General features: G+C 38.5%; 1 protein-coding gene across 1 annotated transcript in view; it reads right to left on the bottom strand.

The window, feature by feature from the left end:
- Positions 1–7,618, bottom strand: part of RYR2 (ryanodine receptor 2) — a 296,407-nt gene extending 288,789 nt beyond the window's left edge. The window contains exon 1 of the mRNA XM_081335695.1: positions 7,163–7,618. Coding sequence (XP_081191821.1) covers positions 7,163–7,210 — 48 coding nt within the window. The 5' untranslated portion in view covers positions 7,211–7,618. The remainder of the gene's footprint in view (positions 1–7,162) is intronic.
- Positions 7,619–21,247: the final 13,629 nt, after the last annotated feature.

The raw sequence follows: 21,247 nt of genomic DNA, 5'->3' as shown, positions 1-21,247 counted from the left end.
GAATCAGGGGCTAAGGATGTCTGGATTAGAGAATATGCAGACATATTATTTATCATATACTTTCCACTGGACATGAATTACTGAATCTAAACGGGTAAGACACCTCATAAACTGGCAGATCCTCTGACACACATTCCTATTACTTGCAACAATCAATCACCAGCTTCTACAACATTCCTCTTTAACTTCTTGTATGTAGCAATTGTACTCATTCTACTCTTCCGCCACTCCGCTGTATTGCCTCTTGGTCATGTTTGTCTCCTTGAGAGACTTAAAGTTGCTTCCGTTTGAGAATCCAAAATCTGTTTCTCAATTCTTCTACTGAAAAAAATTCTTCTAAATCTCTTATTTATAATTATAGCTCTCATCACTTGCCTTACTCCTCTATTGGTTATCTTCCATATAGCAAACTGTTTTCTCTGTCTATCAGGGTTTTTTTTTAGTACAAGTATAGCAACCTATTACTCCAATTTTACTTTTTCTCACAGCAGTGAGTTTGCATTTTGTTGCATATATAGATTTCATTCTTTTTAGGCATTAACACCTCCCTTTAAACCCTTCTGCCAAATTCCACTGCCAAACCTCTAGCAGAACTTGCTTGATGAAATTGTTCCCTAGAACTGGTTGTCTTTCATTTCTTCTATTGTCACTCTGGCAGCTTCTGTTTAGTCAGCTGGATACAATCTCTATAATTCACAATAGTAAATCAGCAAATCTGGATGCACTGTTGCATCACAAATCTCTTGTTTTTATTGATTCCTCTTGTTGGAAGTCCACCATTAACATCCTATTAATTATCCCTGGACTCACTGCCTACATTTTTTGGTGTTTCAACTTATGTAACTATATTATACATTTCTACATTATAAAGGTTACTAGGGTAAAATGCAAATCATACCAGTATGGAAAGAACCAGGCTGAGATAGACTGGTTTGTACACATTCATTTAAACAGCATTTCAGTCATACTCTAAAAATATAACCAGAATATTATTCTGATGCTTATTAAAAGACCAATTTAAAAAAGTTAGATCCACCCCCAAAACGTTTTTTGTACTATTTTAGGATAGGCTTACTGGTTTTCTCTAACTTTGAAAAAAAATAGACAGCCATTAAGGGCATTTTGTAAGATTTTGGTATTGCTTTATTGTTGTCTGAAAGACTAGCATGTCTATGAAATGTACAGAAGCACTGGGAAACAAGTGAGCATTACAAATTATTAAACTGTGTAGACATCCAGTTAATCTGAATGAATGATGCATAATTCCACACTACGGTTCTTAGTATAAAAACAATCAGGTGTGCTGTCTGAAGCACTTTGACAAAAACCTATTTTGAACAAAGTGGAATTCAGATATATTTTTACAGATAGAAACATAGAAATGCACACAATAGTACAAATCCAAGTATCATCAAATGCTTAGCCTGCCTGGTGTTCATTTTCCTTTAAATTTTTATGATCATAAATTATAAAGTAGTTCCTGATCAAACAATAGCCTTTTAAAAACTTATTAAATGTTAAACATGTTAGCAAAGCAATGACTGTTACAAGTATATTTGACTGAAACATTAAACAACACTTTGATGAAAGATCATTAATGACATGAAAGAAATCAGTTTTTTGCTTCTAAATAAATATGTTTTATAGAAGGGGCCAAATATTACACTTAAGTTGATTCTTGCATCTTCATTCCTCTATTTAATTATCTTCAGTATTATTATCACTTTGGCTAGAATAAGGTTTAAAATTCTAATTGTTGTCCTCAGTGATGGTTCTAATGTTCCATTCAACACAGATGAGTCTGAATTTGTAGAGGAAATCTCTTTAGAAAAACATGGAACTCTGAAAGATTCATAAGCTATATAAAGTAATGCAGATGATTCTCTTGTCCCTTAAGATTTTAGCATGAGTGGGCAAATTTGAGTGACTGGGAATGCACTTTTAAAAAATATATTTTGGGGTATCTGAGATCAACAGTGATACAATGAAATCTAAGTGGGCATATCCAAAATAGGAATCTGAAACAAGCCTCAGTGATGTCACAGGCTCCAAGACATTATCACAGAACTGGTGTCAATTATAGAAATTCACTGTGGGATAAGAGTTCAAGTTAAAAAATCTTGAGACTACAATAAATTAACTCCTCCATCCTACTAATTACTATAGGTATTTGAAAAACATCCTCATACCTTCACTTGACCCACAAATGTCCTGCACACAAGACCAATTTAACTACTGAAGTTGTTTCTGTTGCATGTGTTTTGGTTAAGTAGGAAACATCAAGCGATAAAACCAATGCTCTTAAAAAATGTTTTAAAGAAAATATAGTCAAAATGCAACAAAACAACTGGGATTGTCTTTCACACAGAACAAAAGTAAAACACAATTTAATTAGTATGCACAAATCACTTTATCCAGGACTTACGCACTAGACTATTCTCAGATACACTACATGGATAATCTCTTCAGCAGTGTCACCGTAAAGGCTGCGTTATATTAGCAGTTTGACAGACTTTCCAAAGATCTGTGTAGTATTTTCCAGAAGGGTTCACTTACAGAACACATATCAGTATAGCTTTTCTCACAAAATACAATATAGACCGCTCTGTATCTGTAGGAGAATTTCACTCTAATAGCCTTAGAAATCTAAATTATAAATAAGTAAACTTCAAAGTTCATACCAACAGTGACAATTTATCAGTTCATTTTGGAAAATAAGTAAAATAAACATATCTGAAAAATTACTTAATATGTTAGAGTTACTTCATGTTATACATTATAGAGCCTGTAAGCTATTTATTTTATTAATAAAGAGAAAGAAAATTATTTAAATAAGCTTGATTCTGAAACTATGGTTTATTTTTTAACAATAAATATATAGTTATTACAAAGGCACTAGCAGTATTATTTTTCTGCATCACTCCCTCAATCGTCAGAAAAAGCACAGATACTCAAATTAAAATATAAATTTCAATTTACATGCAATCCTAACTATATTACACAAGCAGGATTCCAACTCGCACAAAGGAGGGTATATTCCTCTTTTCCTGAAACTTATTCTAGAGAACTCCTTAATCTTCTGGCTACAATTACATAAGCGTGCAGGGATTCAAGGAAGATAGGAGTAATAATGCATACCAGCATTCTGTTTTACTGGTCACACAACTTGGTTAAGTATTATAGATTCAATAATGTTCTTAACTAATGCATAGAAATGTGCACATTTGTCAATTTTAGAGCTTTTATTTGACTTAAAATTAAGTTTGTGTAACTTGTATTTTTATGCACATTATTTTAGTGTTGTTTAACATTTTTGTAAACATTTTCTTCTAACGTAATTCTTACAGATTCTAATATTGCAATATTATATTAAAATATTTAAATAATTTCAAATTTGTATATAAATTTTATTTATATACAGGTTTAAAACTGCAAAACTGAACAAATGTAAACTATACTAATTTCTTCCCCTCCTACTGAATTTAAAATGTATAAGTTTTAAGCAACCAACTTGGTATGGCTATGTTAAGCAAAAATAACGCTTTAAACATTCTAAAGCAGGTCATGAAAGAAACGTATATAATAGTTCAACTATTTAGTTATAGAAAACTTACAAACATTACATTTAATTTTATAGTGGATACCCACTTTCTTTAAATCAATCGAGATATTTTAAATGAACTATTTAAATTTTAAATAATGAATATACATGCAACTATTTAGAAAACAAAATCAGACCAGTGATTATATTATGATAAAAGGACCTGAGTCACAAATCTGAATCTTGGATATCTACAGTTCATCACATGCATTAAAAAAAGAAACAGAGATGACAATAAAGAACTGGGGGAAATCAGAGGCTGAGACAGAGAACAATAGAGTAAATCAACTCCTCCATAACACAAAATGAATATATGTACTATATACATGGGATAGAATTTACAAATACTGAATGAGTATTTTTTCAAGTAATATTCTTTAATATACATAAAGTATACAAAATGTACAAAAGTAATTTTAAGACTTTTATCTATTTTACAAGCCAACTGGTGAAAAAGTAGAGGGAAAAAACAGGTAAACATTATAACACTTCAAAATTAGATTCTGCTTGGACATTTAATTGCATGTCTAGGTAAAAGTGAGAACATTATAGAATAAAATATTTCTAAATCTTGCATAATAATTACATTTGTTCACACAAATTTAGTATCACTCTTTTATGAGTAGCAAGCGTTCTGTATTTTGAAATTCATATTCACTTATGTGACCTAAAAGATTTTTAACCAGAACAGGGTTATGGCTTAAAAATAAAAATGGCCAAAGGTAAACTAAACTAAACTAAAATTGAAAAGCAGGTGATTAACCAAAGCTCCTAAAATTAAATCATAGATTTGGAATTTTAAAATATACAAAGAGAAATAGAAACAAATCATATTCTATTGCAGTGTTGTCCACATGCTGATTTAAAATATTATTAAGCATTATTTTCCTGATATATTTCAAAGAATTAATGGGACACAAAAATAAATGGCAAGGCTAAAGAAAGGAAATAAACCAGCAGTTGTTCCATATCTTTTTGGAATTTACTTTTTATACAGCCCTGGATATTCTATATCAAAATCTTCCCACTGTTTATAATTTGCCCTCTTCAAGGTCATTAACATTTCCAATGAAAACAGTCTGAGGATTTTAAAACAATAATCCCTGGCTAGGATTTCTAACCCTTTATTTCTAGCAAAATATGCATAATCTGAACGGTAGTTTATGTAACATGCTTTTATTCTCAAGTGCTATCACTTAGAACATTACTTTATATGTTCAAGCCATTAGCTGTGACTTGAACAGGACCACCTTATTCCTCCCCCACCAAATTCAAATATTGTAACTCCACATCAGGAATATTCTACTTATACTGAAACCTGCAAGACACCAGTTTTTGCATGAACTTTCTAGAACATTTAGGCAAATTAAAGTAGTAGGAAACACAGCTCATCCTACATTTTTTCTATGTGTTCAGCAAATTTCTCAGGAAGTCATAGCTTCAGAAAACTTTTTAGTCTGATATCCATTCTGTTGACATCATACAATGACTGTAGAAGCACTTAAGAAAAACAGCCCCATGATCAAGCTAACAAGAATTGTTTTATTAGTACCTCCAATTACTGCAATATCTTGAGAAAATCCAACTACCATTAAGACAGCTTTGAAGGGGGGGGTCTCCTTCTTCATAGTTTCCCCACACCCACTTGTTATGATCAGATCTTATTACATAACAAATGCAATATTATTACACAAGGTGCTTTGATGGGAATTGAATTGAATAATCACATTAGTTCATGCAGGGATTTTTACAGAGATCCAGATTACTTCATCTTCCACTTGTAAATTGTTCATTTTCTCCCTGCTTTTTTGTTATTTAACACACACTCTCTCACACACATACACACACACCAAAAAAAAACTTATCAAGGACAAAAAGGTGAAATAGCTGAATCTAGTCATACTATTATACGGCATCTCCTTCTAAAAGCACCCCAAATTTCTAATGACTCTAATAAATTCCAAAACTATATATTTGCATACCTTCTAAAACATGTTTCTACCAATTTGTTAAATTTACAGACATCAAAAAAATCACCTGTGATGTTTTTTTTACAAAAAACGATATTATTTAAAGGCATATGCTACAATAAGAATAACTGCAGTCCTAACACAGGACTGTTTGTGGTTCATTCGTTTCAAATGCTTTCAGTTGAAGAATCCAAACTCCTCATACACAAAATCTGAGTGTCTCCTTTTTAACCCCTTCTTTTATTTGCTTTTGTCAGAAGATGAGATATTGTTGCAGCTTTTGGCTCAGCATTGCTGCTTGGTAAAATATCTGCAGTACATAGAACAATTTTGTTTGGGGTGGGGGGAGGGAGAAGGAGAAGAATATCCAAGGAAATATATTCAGCTGGAGTCCAATATTAAGCGATCTCCTCTTGGACAGCTGCCATATATTTTCACAGGGTTGTTTTACCAGTAAAGCACTGAGGAATGAGAAGGGGAAAAAAGGCATTGTACAAGCTGTTTTCTGTTTCTCGCTCTTTAATGTTTGTTTTTTCCCCCTGTGGAAGGGAATGAACCAAGGCGTCGTAGAAATCCCTGATAAAATCCCATGCGCCAGGCAGGACGACTGCAAAATAAATGACTAGTTGGATCACTGGAAGCGTCCCAAGAAGTGACCGAGACCTCAGCGCGAGAAGAAAAACAGTCGGTTCACCCCGTGCAGCGCCCTGCTAAGTCCCATCCCGCTACCCTCACTTGAGAGCGGAGGCCGTCCAAGGCAAAAACCTCGGAAGTTACGGCTTTTCCACGCGGTGCAGGGTTTCTCGACGGGGAAGCAAGGGCAAGCATCCGACTGCCCTTTTATCCAGAGAGAGAGAAAGAGAGAGTGAGATCTATTTCAGAAGCCCATTGGGGGGGAAAAATGCCCCATTCTCAAAGCATCGCCCCGGGGTGTTAACTCTACGGCAGCGTTTCCCAACCTTAGGAACTTGAAGATGCGTGGACTTCAACTCCCAGAATTCCCCAGCCAGCATAGCTGGCTGGGGAATTCTGGGAGTTGAAGTCCACGCATCTTCAAGTTCCTAAGGTTGGAAAACGCTGCTCTACGGGATCCTTACACCTGATTTAAGACACAGTTTTGTTTCTGAATATTGTGTAGCCCATCCGCCACTGGTCACTCTTTTAGACCAGGGGACGGCAGGGGCCATCAACTCCTCGCCAGGTTTCTGCTTACAGACCCCTCCCACAATATTGTCGACAGCCGGGTGGAAAAGGGAGAGGGGGACGTTTGCAGTTCCTCAGCATCCCCGCCTCACCAAACGCCCGTCTCCCCAGGAATTCCCGAGCTGAGCCAGAGCGTTTGCCTTAATTCATCAACTCTCCAATGCAGCACCCCGAGATCACTGCCTGGTCTCCCCTCCCTCCCTCCCTCCCCCCCACCACCCCCACCACCCCAACCTCAGCGCCAAGTCTCCCTGCTTAGCAATGCTTGGTGCGCGAGCCATCTGCTCCTAAGCCCCGGACCCTCAATCCCAGCCTACGAACAATGCGCTCCCCGCACTAAGGCGAGGGGAACGCGAAGCTAAAAGGAAAAGAGAAGCGAAGTGCTTACAGTTCGCAGGAACTGTATCTCGTCTTCCCCTTCGCCCGCTTCAGCCATGGCGCTCTCCCGCTCTCTTCTTTTCGCCTCCCGGGCGCTGCTGCCTCCGGTTCCCCTTGTCGGCGGGCGGTGTGGGGCAGCAGGAGGATTAGGGCACCCCTGCGGGAGGGAAGCAGAAGGAGGCGGGGGAGGAGGGGGGGGAAACCGCTGGCTGCAGCTGAGCGAGAGGCTCCCACGCCGAGCTGGACCTTTAGTAGGGAAAAGAAAGTGAGAGCCTCCCGGAGCCGGTCGACTAGCCCCAATCCGCTCGAACGTGTCACTCCCTCTCTGCGGCAGAATGGCAGCTCAGCCCGGCTTCCTTCGTGCAAGTGCCTGGGGAAGAACTAAAGTGGGGAGGGAAGAGAGGGCTGCGATTAAAGGGACTGCGGGGGTGGAGCTCCCGGTGGCTCCCCCGCTACTGCAGGTGATCCGCAGCCGGCTCTTCCCTGCAAAAGCAAACCTGAAGCGCAGCGCCGCTCTCTGGCCGTCCGTTGGCTCGCTCGCTGGCGCGCGCCCGCGCGCGCGCTTCCAAAACCACTCCCTCCACACCCTGCGCGCCGAAGGCGTGGAAGACAGACGCGCGCCAGGCGCAGAGAAGAACTGCATGTTGACGTGCAGCGGAGGAAGAGGACGAGAGGGACGGGCAGGGGGCGAGCGTGGCCGGCCTTCGACGGAGCGGTCCATCCCTTAGGGAGGAGACCCGAGGTGGGATGCAAAAAAAAAAAAAAGCTCCGCAAACCGATTAGCAGTGTTGTCGTAAAGCCACGTGACAGGTAGAAACCCGTTAGGCAAAGCTTTCTGCTTCTTACTGCGTTTTATTTATTTATTTTATTTATTTTATTGGATTTGTCTACCGCCCTATTCCCGTAGGACTCCGGGCGGTTTACAGGGCAGTTAAAACCATGAATACAAAAAATTAAAAACAATTAAAACAATTAAATTAAATTTAAGCCCCGAGTAAATCTAAAGGTTTTCTGCTTGGGTGGCACCAAAGGGGGAAGGTAGACTTGACTGGTCATTTGTTGAATCTAGAAATCGTGTCCGATGGATTTGAATCGAGTCTTTTTCTGACTGATACGTGATACTGTTAGTAATTTCACGTGTGCTACTATAGCATTGCAGCCCAGTCAAATGGTAGGGATGCTATTGGCCATCCAGAGTCCACTGGAGTTGGGTGGCCAATATATTTAAATAATAATACGATAAGTGACCAAGAGAAGACCTAATCCCAATTGTAATAATGCTTTGCATTACTTAGAAATTCAGAATATTTGGATGCTTTTGGCTTCCAAAGTGTACCATAACCCCAATGTTCCCTTCTCCCAAAAACAAAACAACCCAAAAGTAAGTTTGGTGTGGTGGTTAAGGTGTTGGCCTAGAAACCAGGAGACTTGAGTTCTAGTCCAATCTTAGGTATGAAATACCAGCAGGATGACTGAGCCAGTCACTTTCTTTTAGCCCAATTCACCTCACAGGGTTGTTGTGAGGAAAATAGACGTTAGATATGTTTGCCTTCTTGAGGTGTAAATGGAAGAAAGAGAAGACAAAATCTTTTAAAAATGTCAAATGCATTTCTCTGGGGCAGCTTCTCGTGGGGCAAAGCAAGGAATGCCTGTTGTTTCATCGTAGTCCAATTTTGAAGGAGGGAAATCGCCAGATCCCAAAGAGAAAGGGCAGAGTGATATAGGGAGATGCTTTCCTCAAGTTCTTGCTTACCAGCCATTAGTCTTTGAAAATAAGCACCTTTCATTGAGCTTGAAAACAAGTACTTATTGCAGTGCAGCACCATCAATCACTGTAATACAATTCAACCTGGCCACTCCATTTAACTTCTGTTAGCTACCCTGCATTCAGCAATATTTGAAGCTTCCAGGCTGTATTCAAGTGCAGCACTAGTTTTATGCATTGCCATAATCCTGTAAGGAAATTACTAGCATATTATTGTGTCCAATCTGTTGTCTAGGATGGCAGTAGGTGGCAAAGACATTCTAAATGAGTCCATCCAGGCTCAGCTAACTGTGCTTATTTACTGAAAAGGTACACTTATTTCATCTAGTTCTAGTACATTTCAGCACCTGCCTAGCCTAACATGATTCTCTTGATAATTAGCAAGATGGACGTCATACTGAATTATAATCAGGAGTACATGTGGAGCTGCCAACATCTGGCTCTTCAAACAGGCAATAGGTTAGATGGACTATGATATGAGTTCCCTTGATAAATTAGATTATATTTTTAAATTGTTAGTGGATCTTGTTTTGGTCTTCCCCTGATGTCTGTGAAATTACTGTTTATGATTGTATTGTTATTTTAGCTTTATTCTATAAGCTACCTAGAGTTACTTTTTGAATAAAGCAGAATACAAACTGATTAAATTTTAAGTATCAATAAAATCACGCATCATATTGCCATAATGCAAACAGCACCCTGTTATACTTCCATCTCATTATTGGACACATGTAAATTACAGACTTTACATCGTGATAGATCTTTCATCCCTTTGCTCCGCCCCAAGATTGTTTATTACATATATAAAGTCACTCAATAGGATTGAGCTATCAATGGCTATTGACTCTTTTTTTAAAAAAAAGGTTTTATTGCTTTTTATAATGATGGGAAGGAAAAAGGAGGGGTGGGGATTGGGGTTGGAATACAGGGAAGGTTGGGATAGGGATTGGGGTTTCCCCCCCATAACATTCAATGTTTGGCAAACAGCATATTGTCTGGGTACATATATATGAATGAGAATATTAGTTAATGATTGATAGCAATAATATAGTAAATTATAATAAAAAATATTAAGTTTTCAATCCATAATATTTTTCTTACTAGAATACATTCAAAATACCTATCACCTTCCTTTCTCTCTAATTCGGTTATCTAGCCATTGATAAAATTTAGTCCAAGTTCTATAGTAAACTGAATCCTCTTTCTCATTAATCTCTAAAGTTAGTCTATCCATTTCTGCACAATCTAGTTAGTTTTTTCTTTATTAATACTTTTTCAGTTGGTAAATTTTCATTTTTCCAGTATTGGGCATAGATAATTCTCGCTGCTGTTAATACATGTAATATTAAATAACCGCTCTCCTTGTCTTAGGACCTATCATTCCTAGCAAGAACAATTCTGGTTTAAATTCTATTTGCTTTTTAATCATCTTCTCCAACCATAAATGTATCTTAAACCAAAATCTTTTAGGTTTAGGACATGTCCACCAGATATGGTAGTAAGTCCAGGTCTTTGACTACATTTCCAACAAACATTTGAGGTGTTTTTAAACATTTTCACTAATCTCACTGGTGTCATATGAATGGCTATTGACTCTTGATAGCTTTTTGCTACATCTGGAATCACAGTTGAGACATCTTTTACACTAGCTGCTAATGGAGGAGGATATCTTGTTCTAGTTTGTCATTGCAGGACATAGCATATTGAGCAAGATGGGCATGAGCATGAGTAGGCAAAAAAGCAGCAAGAGTGACTTCCCAATTCCTAACAGTTTTCCTATTGACTTTGTGGGAAGCTGGCATGGAACATCAAAAATCATGATCATAGACCACAGCTTGTTACAACATAGTAACTGTAAGACAAGCATCCAGGGCTCAAATCACAATTATGTTCTCACAGGGATGCTGGAGCAGCCCCTCATAAGTCCCCTTCACTCAGTGCCATCAAAACTTTGAACAGTCACTGAACAAGTGGTTGTACATGTCTTGGGTGTCACTTAATTCCAAACAGCAACAAAGGTAATATAAACAAGAAACATCTACTACCTGCACCATACACTGATAGTAGATCAATCCTCAGTGTCCCCAATGAAGAGCCATGTCTTTAAAGCCCTTTGGAAGTCCAACAAGGTTTGGGTTTCCAGCTTTTGAAAATTACTCACTTTTTAAAACATTCCAAGGTAGGTAAAACCAGCTGTTAAAATAATTTTCATTCCAAATACATGTTTTCCTCTTTAAATACCCATTGTAGGGGAAAACACATTTTACTAAATGGCAGAAAATAGCATATTACTTCAAATTATTTCTTTAATAATTAGACATTTTGTAAAGATGAGGAAAGTACTCAGAAATTGCCTTGTGAATAGGTATGGGAAAGGGAAAGTTGGCAGGGTATAAATGTTGATGGCATGGAACTGTTCTTTCCATTGAGCTCAGTGGAGTCACTGAGGCTCAGATGGAGTCAAGCTCTTGTATTTTTCCAGTAGTCAAGTCATACCCTTAATGTTCACATTGATTAACCTCTCTCCACGTTGCCTTGATCTTAGACACGAACCTTATGTTCTGTGTGTGTGTGTGTGTGTGTGTGTTATGAATTCCTGTTCTTGATCATGGAGCCAAGTATACCCAGGGTTATAGCAGCTGTAACTTACCACTTCATGGTTTGAGTTATGGTGGTAGTAGGGATTGTTGTGAAAACTCTGTTGGCATCTTCTAGCATATTATCAGACAGTACTTCTCCACTGAGTCTTGCTAACTGGTATCCATGATATTATGCCTTGTATCAGCAATTGTGTCAGCAGCTGTATCAGCAGCTGTGCTCTGTAAAGGGTGGGTGGTAGTGTCATTTTAGCTTGAGGTGTTGGCTGCATATCCAGTTGTTCTTCCGGGTCTTCTTGGGTATGGAGTGTAATGTGTAGTTGGTCTAAAGTTGTGAGAGCAACTTCCTGTTCACTATATTGAAGGATTGTACAACTAGATGTTTCTCAGTTACTATAAATGCAAGTCTTCTATACATCCATAAGTTCCCTCATATATTTCATATATCCTTTCTCATTAGGTCTGCCGTTGTACCACTCTATCCTTTCCAGTAGCCCACTTATCATCAGATTGTCCTCGTTCCCCAACTTCTTAGTCAGACCTTGTTAATCTGCGCAACGACCAAGTCGGCATGACTCTCCTAATTCATCTCACCTCAAATTTGAGGTAGACAAGTAAAGCATTTTGGAGTTATTGTCCAAAAAAAACCCTATTGGTAAGATTTGAACCCGTCTTCTGAATCAAAGATGGCATTTTAACCATTACAATATCCAGTTGTGCATTCTCTCTCTCCCTCCCTCCTTCCCTTTCTCTGTCTCTCTTTCTCTCTCTCTCTCTCTCTCTCTCTCATAATGATTTACTGTACTAAAGCTTTATTACTGTCAGAAAGCTTGGTATAAGATTGCAGACTTAATGGTACTGTGTACTAAAAGAAACTGAAATGGTGATTCATCATTTAAAAGCAGTTTATGTGGCAATTAGTTTCAGAGGGGGGAAAAATTAATTTACCCACAGACAAGCAATGAGTGATATCTTAGAATCTGGGATATTGATTGATCACACAAATATAATAAGTTAGAGGAGGGAGGCTAACAGATCAATTTATAGAAAGGAGAAAGCTCTTTATTACACATTGAAATTACAATAATATACTTCAATAGTTCACTCTTTGAGGATAATTTAATATCAGAGTGATAAAACAAAATGTTATTTTTCAACATTGTTAGAAATTTATTTTTACAAATTTTGTTAATTGCATTTGTAAGAATACCCTATTACAATAACTTTTTTAAAAAACAGTAACATATTGAACTTTGCTTAATTAAAGTTTGTACAGGTGCTTAATAGATTAATTAATTACAGAATTTAATAAATTAAGAGCTGGTAAGTTTCATGCTGCACATTAAAGATAGGTCTGGGAAACTATTTCAGACCTCTAACTGTAGGAATCAGAGCAGAATAATGTCAGTGCACATTAAGCCTGGAAAACCTGTTCTGCCTCAAAGAATATCTTGAGGTAAAGTATCCTGAACCAGATGGCTATTATAATAAGTATGCTTGCTTGAAGTTATATAATTAACATAAATTACATAAATTTTCTTTCATCTGAAACAACAGTGAATGCTTCAGCTTAATATAAGGAGTTGCAATACTTTTATCCTCCAGGTTAAATTATATCTGTACAGGTAGTGCTCGACTTATTATCATAATTGAGCTCAAAATTTCTGTTTTTAAGCAAGTCAGTTATTAAGTGAATTTTGCTCCATTTTACAAACTTTCTTGTCACAGTTGTTAAGTAAATCACTGCACTTGTTAAGTTACCAACACGGTTGTTAAGTGAATCTGACTTCCACATTGACTTGTCAGGTCGCACCCCACAACACTGTAACTATTATAAATGTGAGCCAGTTCCCAAGTGTCCAAATTTTGATCACATGACCATGGGATGCTGCAAGTCATAAGTGTGAAAAATGGTCTTAAGTCACTTTTTTTAGTGCTGTTGTAACTTTGAATGGTCATTAAATAAACTGTTGTAAGTCGAGGACTACCTGCATATAAAGGATGTATAGCATATATGAACACACACTTTAAAATAATATTGAATATTTTATTTAATATTTAAATATATAATAAAATTAAACTTAATAGAAATTTTTAAAAAGGCATCCAGTTGTAAAAATCAGAATAAAAATTTGGGAAGATGATAAAATATCATCACATAACAGTGATGGGTGCACTATTGGAAGAACTGGACAACCGAGGACAGATTCTCCTGGAAAAAATATATCCGTGTGATTACTAAGAGTCAACACCAATTTGCTTATTAAGATATTTTCTTTTACTACAGAAAGTAACTACTACATAAATATTTTCTCCAGGAGAATTTGACTTCATCTCTTGTTCAGTTCTTCTAATTGTGCACCCCATCAACTGTGAAGTGATGATCTTTTATCATATTCCCAAATTTTTATTCTGCTTTTTATATAACTTTGAAATTCGATTTCATGTTCTTTACTTATTACCTGGGGCAAGAAATTGCAGGTAATCTTTGAGTTACAACCACGTGTTCAGTAATTATTGGTACTGAATGAGAGGAACAAGCCTTTGAAGTTCCATCCATCCCAGTATCCCTGTGGTCATGTGATCATAGTTCAGATGCTCAGCATTCCAACATTACCTGCCAGCTTCCTGCAAGCAGAGCCTATGGGAAAACTGACAGAAAGTTAGAAGTCACAGTCATGTGATCCTTGCTTAACACCTCAGGTAATCTTTGTATAATGACAACTGGGACTCCCAGAATGGCCATTATTAAGTATGCAGTCATGTGACTTTATGCCATATTGCTTAGTGATGGAGTTCCCAGTCCATCACTGGGAATCCCAGTAATCCAGAGACTATGTGTACAAATTGATAGTCTTGTTACACTTTCCTATATCTTTCTGACACAAACACTTAACACAGTTCCTTTTTTATTCTTCCTTCCATTTGTACTATCTTACCTTTTAGGCAAGCAACTTGTTGACAAAGCTATAATGCTATAATAGACAAGCTGTCTTCTAAATGGTTAACTTTGCTTACTGCTCATAATTTTGGAAGTTGCAAACACAGCAACTGGAACTTAGAGAAGTCTTACTTTTTAAATGAGCATGAATTTTACCACTACTTTTAACAGTATTCTGTAAAATCTGTTTGGTATTCTACCTTTTTTTTCAATTAGTTGTGCCAGTCCAAACAAAAAAAAGCATTTATTGTGTGAGCAATAAATTGCATAATCCCAAGGTGAGATTGACCTCATCCTTGACATCCTTTCAGAATCTTTTAAAAGAGGCCTGGGCATCTCAAGGAAATAGCAATTTCATGAGATGGTTGCATGTTTTTAATAATTTTCTCCACTATCTTGTTATTAATAATACTGTTGATATCTTTTAATTAGTTGTTTAACATTTTGGTTTCATGATTGTTTCTTTGAAGAAGTATTTCGCAAACTAAACTAGGCAAAAGATGGAATAAAAATTAATAATGCCTATTTAAATTACTTAAGATTTGCAGATGATGTTGTTCTCTTCTCACAAGGTCCAGAAGAGCTACAAAGACACATATGAGAGCTGTACAAAGCAGCAGAACCATTTGGCTTAAAAATAAATCAGAAAAAGAGCCAGGTTATGTTTAATAAATTCACCAAAGAAAAGAAAAATTTATATATGGAGAAGAACTAGACGTAGTAGACCACTACATATACCTTGGCCAATGGATTTCAATGGAAGGTGATACAATCAAGGAAATTGAACAGTGTGTTAAATGTCATTGGCAGGCATTCATCAAACTGAGCATAATTTTCAAGAATAATCTCTCACTATGCCTGAAGAGAAAAAAATTTCGATTAGTGTGTGCTACCTGCTCTAACATATGCCAGTGAAACATGGACAGTAGTACCTCACAATCAATACAAAAGCTATGAGTGGTTTTTTAAAGGAAAATTGTATTTTAAAACTTTTCAATAAAAAAAAAAAAGCTATGAGTGGTGCAAAGAGCCAACAAAAGATACATGCTTGGCATTACAAGACAGGCTAGAAAGACCCGCACAAGGATTAGACAACAAACTAAAATATACGATATCATCCAAGAGAGCAAAAGAATTGAAATGGAAATGGGCTGGTCACATAGCAAGAAAAAACTGATGGCAGGCAGACCAAGGCAGATGTAGAGTGGATCCCATTTGATAAAAAGCATCCACGAAAGAGACCTAAAACAAGATGGATCAACGACATCAACTATTTGGGCCCAATTGGCAAAAGAAAGCTCAGGACCGTATTGGTTGGAAACACGTGAAAGAGGCCTTCATCCAACAATAGACAGACAATGGCTAAAATGATGATCATGATGATGATCATCATTATTGCTTCTATTGTAAACCAGTCACTACTGTGAGATGGGCAGCTATATAAATGGATTGATTGAATAAATGGTTTCAGTATATGGGGTTTTTTATGCACATGCAACTCCTATTACAAAGTTCTCTGAGCAGAGAACTAGGAATGCAGGAATAAGCAATTGTTCACTGAAGATGCTGATCTTAACTATCAGCTCAGGGACTAGTTGCTTCCCTGGCCTCAGGATTCATGCAAGAGCATACATTCCTGGAAAAGTTTCCATAGCCCAAATCTTGTTCCATGACTTGAAATAGAAGCTCTTCCTTAATTAGCATAATTGGTCCTAGATTGCCATCCAAATTATTAGCTCCAGCTCTGTTACTTCTAGTTGGGGTTGGTGGGGATATCTTTTCCTTTACTTGCATTTGATCAAACTTGGAGAAGGAAAAACAAATCAGTGACAAAATGGAAGCTACATTCCTTCACACCCTGGGCTCTTCAGCATTTTATATTTCTGCAAATATTTATATCCCACCTTTATAACCCTATAAATAACTCAAGGCAGTAAACATATTTAGCACACCTCCTTCCTCCTATCTCCCCCATAATAACAACTCTATGAGGTGGGTTGGGCTGAGAGTGACTGGTCCAAGGCCACTCAGCTGGCTTTCATGGCTAAGGTGGAACTTGAACTCAGTTTTGCTTTCTAGTCTGGGGCCTTAACCACTGTACTAACTTATCTCCTACCTCAGACATGTCAAACACAAGGCCCGGGGGCCGGATCCGGCCCGCGAAGTGGTTTCATGTGGCCCGCGAAGCCATCCTGGAAACAGTGAGGGAACGGCCCCCACTGCCTTGGCCCTGGCCCAGAGACCCTCCTCCTGCCAATGACTCAGATCTGTCCCACTCCTGCCCAGGCCCCCATAGGCACCCTTGATGCGAACGATGTAGAGCTGGCCATGCCCACCCAGTAGGCCATACGCACTCTAGCCACACCCACCCAGTAGGCCACGCCCACCCTGGCCATACCCACCCGGCCCCCTGAGGGCAACTACAATGCTGATGCGGCCCTCAATGAAATTGAGTTTGACACTCCTGTCCTACCTTTATCTGGATGGACATCTCAACTAATTATGTATAATAGACAAAATTGTTTAAAAGCTTTTTTCTAATTGATTTGACATTGAAAAGGGTCAATGTTAATATTCAGATTACATTTTATTATTCCTTTGAAGCATAGCCTCACACTGTTTTGATGTTTATTATTTATGGAGTCCCCTTCATGGATTACTGCCTTGTCGTGGCGAAGGGGCTTGCGTAATTCAATGAAGCTATGAGCTATGCCGTGCAGGGCCACCCAAGACGGACAGGTCATAGCTGAGAGTTCTGACAAAACGTGATCCACTGGAGAAGGAAATGGCAACCCACTCCAGTATCTTTGCCATGAAAACCCTATGGACAGTACCAAAAGGCAAAACGATATGACGCTGGAAGATGAGCCCCTCAGGTCGGAAGGCGTCCAATATGCTACTGGGGAAGAGCAGAGGGCTAGTACTAGTAGCGCCAGAAAGAATGAAGCGACTGGGCCAAAGCCGAAAGGACGCTCAGCTGTGGATATGTCTGGTGGTGAAAGGAAAGTCCGATGCTGTAAAGATTTTTTCTCCATAGGAACCTGGAATGTAAGATCCATGAATCAAGGAAAGCTGGACGTGGTCAAACAAGAGATGACAAGACTGAACATCGACATCTTAGGTATCAGCGAACTAAAATGGACAGGAATGGGTGAATTTAATTCAGATGACCATCAGGTATACTACTGCGGGCAAGAATCCCTCAGAAGAAATGGAGTAGCCTTCATAGTCAATAAAAGAGTAGGAAAATCAATACTGGGATACAATCCTCAAAATGACAGAATGATCTCAGTTCGAATCCAAGGCAAACCATTCAATATCACAGTAGTCCAAGTCTATGCCCCAACCACCAGTGCTGAAGAGGATGAAATTGACCGGTTCTATGAAGCCCTACAGCACCTTATAGAAGTAACACCAAAAAATGATGTCCTTATCATCATGGGGGATTGGAATGCTAAAGTAGGAAGCCAAAAGATAACTGGAATAACAGGCAAGTTTGGCCTTGGAGTACAAAATGAAGCAGGGCACAGGCTGATAGAATTTTGTCAAGAGAATACGATGGTCATAGCAAACACTCTTTTCCAACAACCCAAGAGACGGCTCTACACATGGACATCACCAGACGGTCAACACAGAAATCAGATTGACTATATGCTCTGCAGCCAAAGATGGAGAAGCTCTATACAGTCGGTAAAAACAAGACCAGGAGCTGACTGTGGCTCAGACCATGAGCTTCTCCTTGCAAAGTTTAGGCTTAAACTGAAGAAAGTAGGGAAAAGCACTAGGCCAGTCAGGTATGAATTAAATCATATCCCTGTTGAATATACAGTAGAGGTGACAAATAGATTTAAGGAATTAGATCTGATAGACAGAGTGCCTGAAGAACTATGGACAGAGGTTCGCGACATTGTACAACAGGTAGCAACCAAAACTATCCCAAAGAAAAAGAAATGCAAGAAAGCAAAATGGCTGTCTGAGGAAGCTTTGCAAATAGCTGAGGAAAGGAGGGAAGCGAAAGGCAAGGGAGAAAAACATAGATATGCCCAATTGAATGCAGAATTCCAGAGAATAGCTAGAAGAGATAAGAATGCCTTCTTAAATGAACAGTGCAAAGAAATAGAAGAAAACAATAGAATAGGGAGGACCAGAGATCTTTTCAAGAAAATTGGAGAGATGAAGGGAACGTTTAATGCAAAAATGGGCATGATAAAGGACCAAAATGGCAGGGACCTAACAGAGGCAGAAGAGATTAAGAAGAGGTGGCAAAATTACACAGAAGAACTATACAAGAATGAGCTTAACGTCCCAGATAATCACAATGATGTGGTCACTGACCTCGAGCCAGACATCCTAGAATGTGAGGTGAAGTGGGCCTTAGAAAAGCTGAGCAACAACAAAGCTAGTGGAGGTGACAGTATTCCAGCTGAGCTATTCAAAATCTTAAAAGACAGTGCAGTAAAAGTGCTACACTCAATTTGCCAGCAAATTTGGAAAACTCAACAGTGGCCACAGGATTGGAAAAGATCAGTTTACATTCCAATTCCAAAGAAAGGCAGTGCCAAAGAATGTTCAAACTATCGCACCATTGCACTCATTTCTCATGCTAGTAAAGTCATGCTTAAAATCCTACAAGCTAGACTTCAGCAGTATGTGGATCGAGAACTACCAGAAGTACAGGCAGGATTTCGAAGAGGCAGAGGAACTAGAGATCAAATTGCCAACATACGCTGGATCATGGAGAAAGCTAGGGAGTTCCAGAAAAACATCTACTTCTGCTTCATTGACTATGCTAAAGCCTTTGATTGTGTGGATCATAACAAACTGTGGCAAGTTCTTAAAGAGATGGGAGTACCAGACCATCTTATTTGTCTCTTGAGAAACCTATATGCGGGTCAAGAAGCAACAGTGAGAACTGGACACGGAACCACTGATTGGTTCAAAATTGGGAAAGGAGTCCGGCAAGGCTGTATACTGTCGCCCTGCCTATTTAACTTATATGCAGAGCACATCATGAGAAAGGCAGGGCTAGATGAATCAAAAGTTGGAATTAAGATTGCCGGAAGAAATATCAACAACCTAAGATACGCAGATGATACCACTCTAATGGCAGAAAGTGAAGAAGAACTAAAGAGCCTCTTGTTGCGGGTGAAGAAGGAGAGTGCAAAACTTGGGTTGAAACTTAACATTAAGAAAACCAAGATCATGGCAACTGGCCCTCTCAATTCCTGGCAAATAGATGGGGAAGAAATGGAGGTAGTGACAGATTTTGTTTTCCTGGGCTCCAAGATCACTGCAGATGGGGACTGTAGCCAAGAAATTAAAAGACGCTTGCTCCTGGGGAGGAAAGCCATGGCAAATCTAGACAGCACACTAAAAAGCAGAGACATCACCCTGTCAACAAAAGTGCGTATAGTCAAGGCTATGGTCTTCCCAGTTGCAATGTATGGCAGTGAAAGTTGGACCATAAGAAAGGCTGAGCGCCAAAGAATTGAGGCCTTTGAACTATGGTGCTGGAGAAGACTCCTGCGAGTCCCTTGGACTGCAAGGCGATCAAACCGGTCAGTCCTAGAGGAGATCAATCCTGACTGCTCTTTAGAAGGCCAGATCCTGAAGCTAAAACTCAAATACTTTGGCCACCTAATGAGAAGGAAGGACTCACTGGAGAAGAGCCTAATGCTGGGAAAGATCGAGGGCAATAGAAGAAGGGGACGACAGAGAATGAGGTGGCTGGATGGAGTCACTGAAGCAGTAGGCGTGAGCTTAAATGGACTCCAGAAGATGGTAGAAGACAGGAAGGCCTGGAGGAATGTTGTCCATAGGGTCGCGATGGGTCGGACACGACTTCGCAGCTAACAACAACAAATTTATGGAGTGTGATAATCATGAAGTATCATTTCTATTTCCTGCCAGGACTGCCAAAATCAGAGCTCTGTATTGTCAATGATTGCCTGTAGTTCTAAATGTGAATCATAATATCTGTGCCAAGAGCATGAAATAAGCGTTCCCCACAGTATTTAGAACTAAAGTGTATTTGCTTGTCCTTATAGTTGATATATAACTATTCCAAGCAAGAAAAAAAACACCTGATTTTCATTGTTGTCTTAGTAGGTGTACTCATTATTCTCTTCTGTATTTACTCTGTATTGGTGGTCTTTCCAAATCAGAACTTTAGATTACAAGTATAGAATGTGATTTTTAATCAGCACACTTTGGCTTAGCTAACTTTCTTGTAGCTTTTGCTCTGCATGTAAGTCCCTTATGGGTGCAGGTGCCACTGGATTCAGCATAATGTAGTCGTCATCGTCACAGAAATTTGGTTTCTGCCGCATTCTACTGCATTTGGCTACACTTATATCTAACGGATATCTCATTTGGGTTAAACAAGGGATGTATAATGTGAAATAATTAAGCTTTACTGAAACACATATCTTGATTCATGCATATAGTAAAAATTCTTACAAATTCATCTGTAGAAACTCACCTTTTCAATTTTCATTAAAATCCAGAATGCAGTTAACAGACTTTCTGATGCCATTGATTTCCATATATGTGTCATTCCCTATAGTTATCAGCGTTCCACTCGACCATTTTCTTACTACTTTCATACACAGATAACTTGGATACAAGCTTTTAAACAAGGGTAAGAGTATGAAAAGTAGAAATGTATTTTTAGCTTCACGTTCACAGATGCTGCTTGTGCATGAAATGTATGTTACAGTCTGTAGATGTGTTAATTGGAGCTAATTATGTACTTATTAATGTGTGTTGACATCTGATTTTCTCTATGGTTTC

The sequence above is a fragment of the Vipera berus genome (genome assembly GCF_964194415.1).
Source record: "Vipera berus genome assembly, chromosome: 1".
NCBI classification, from domain to species: domain Eukaryota; kingdom Metazoa; phylum Chordata; class Lepidosauria; order Squamata; family Viperidae; genus Vipera; species Vipera berus.
This window is presented reverse-complemented; position numbering and strand designations above follow the sequence as displayed.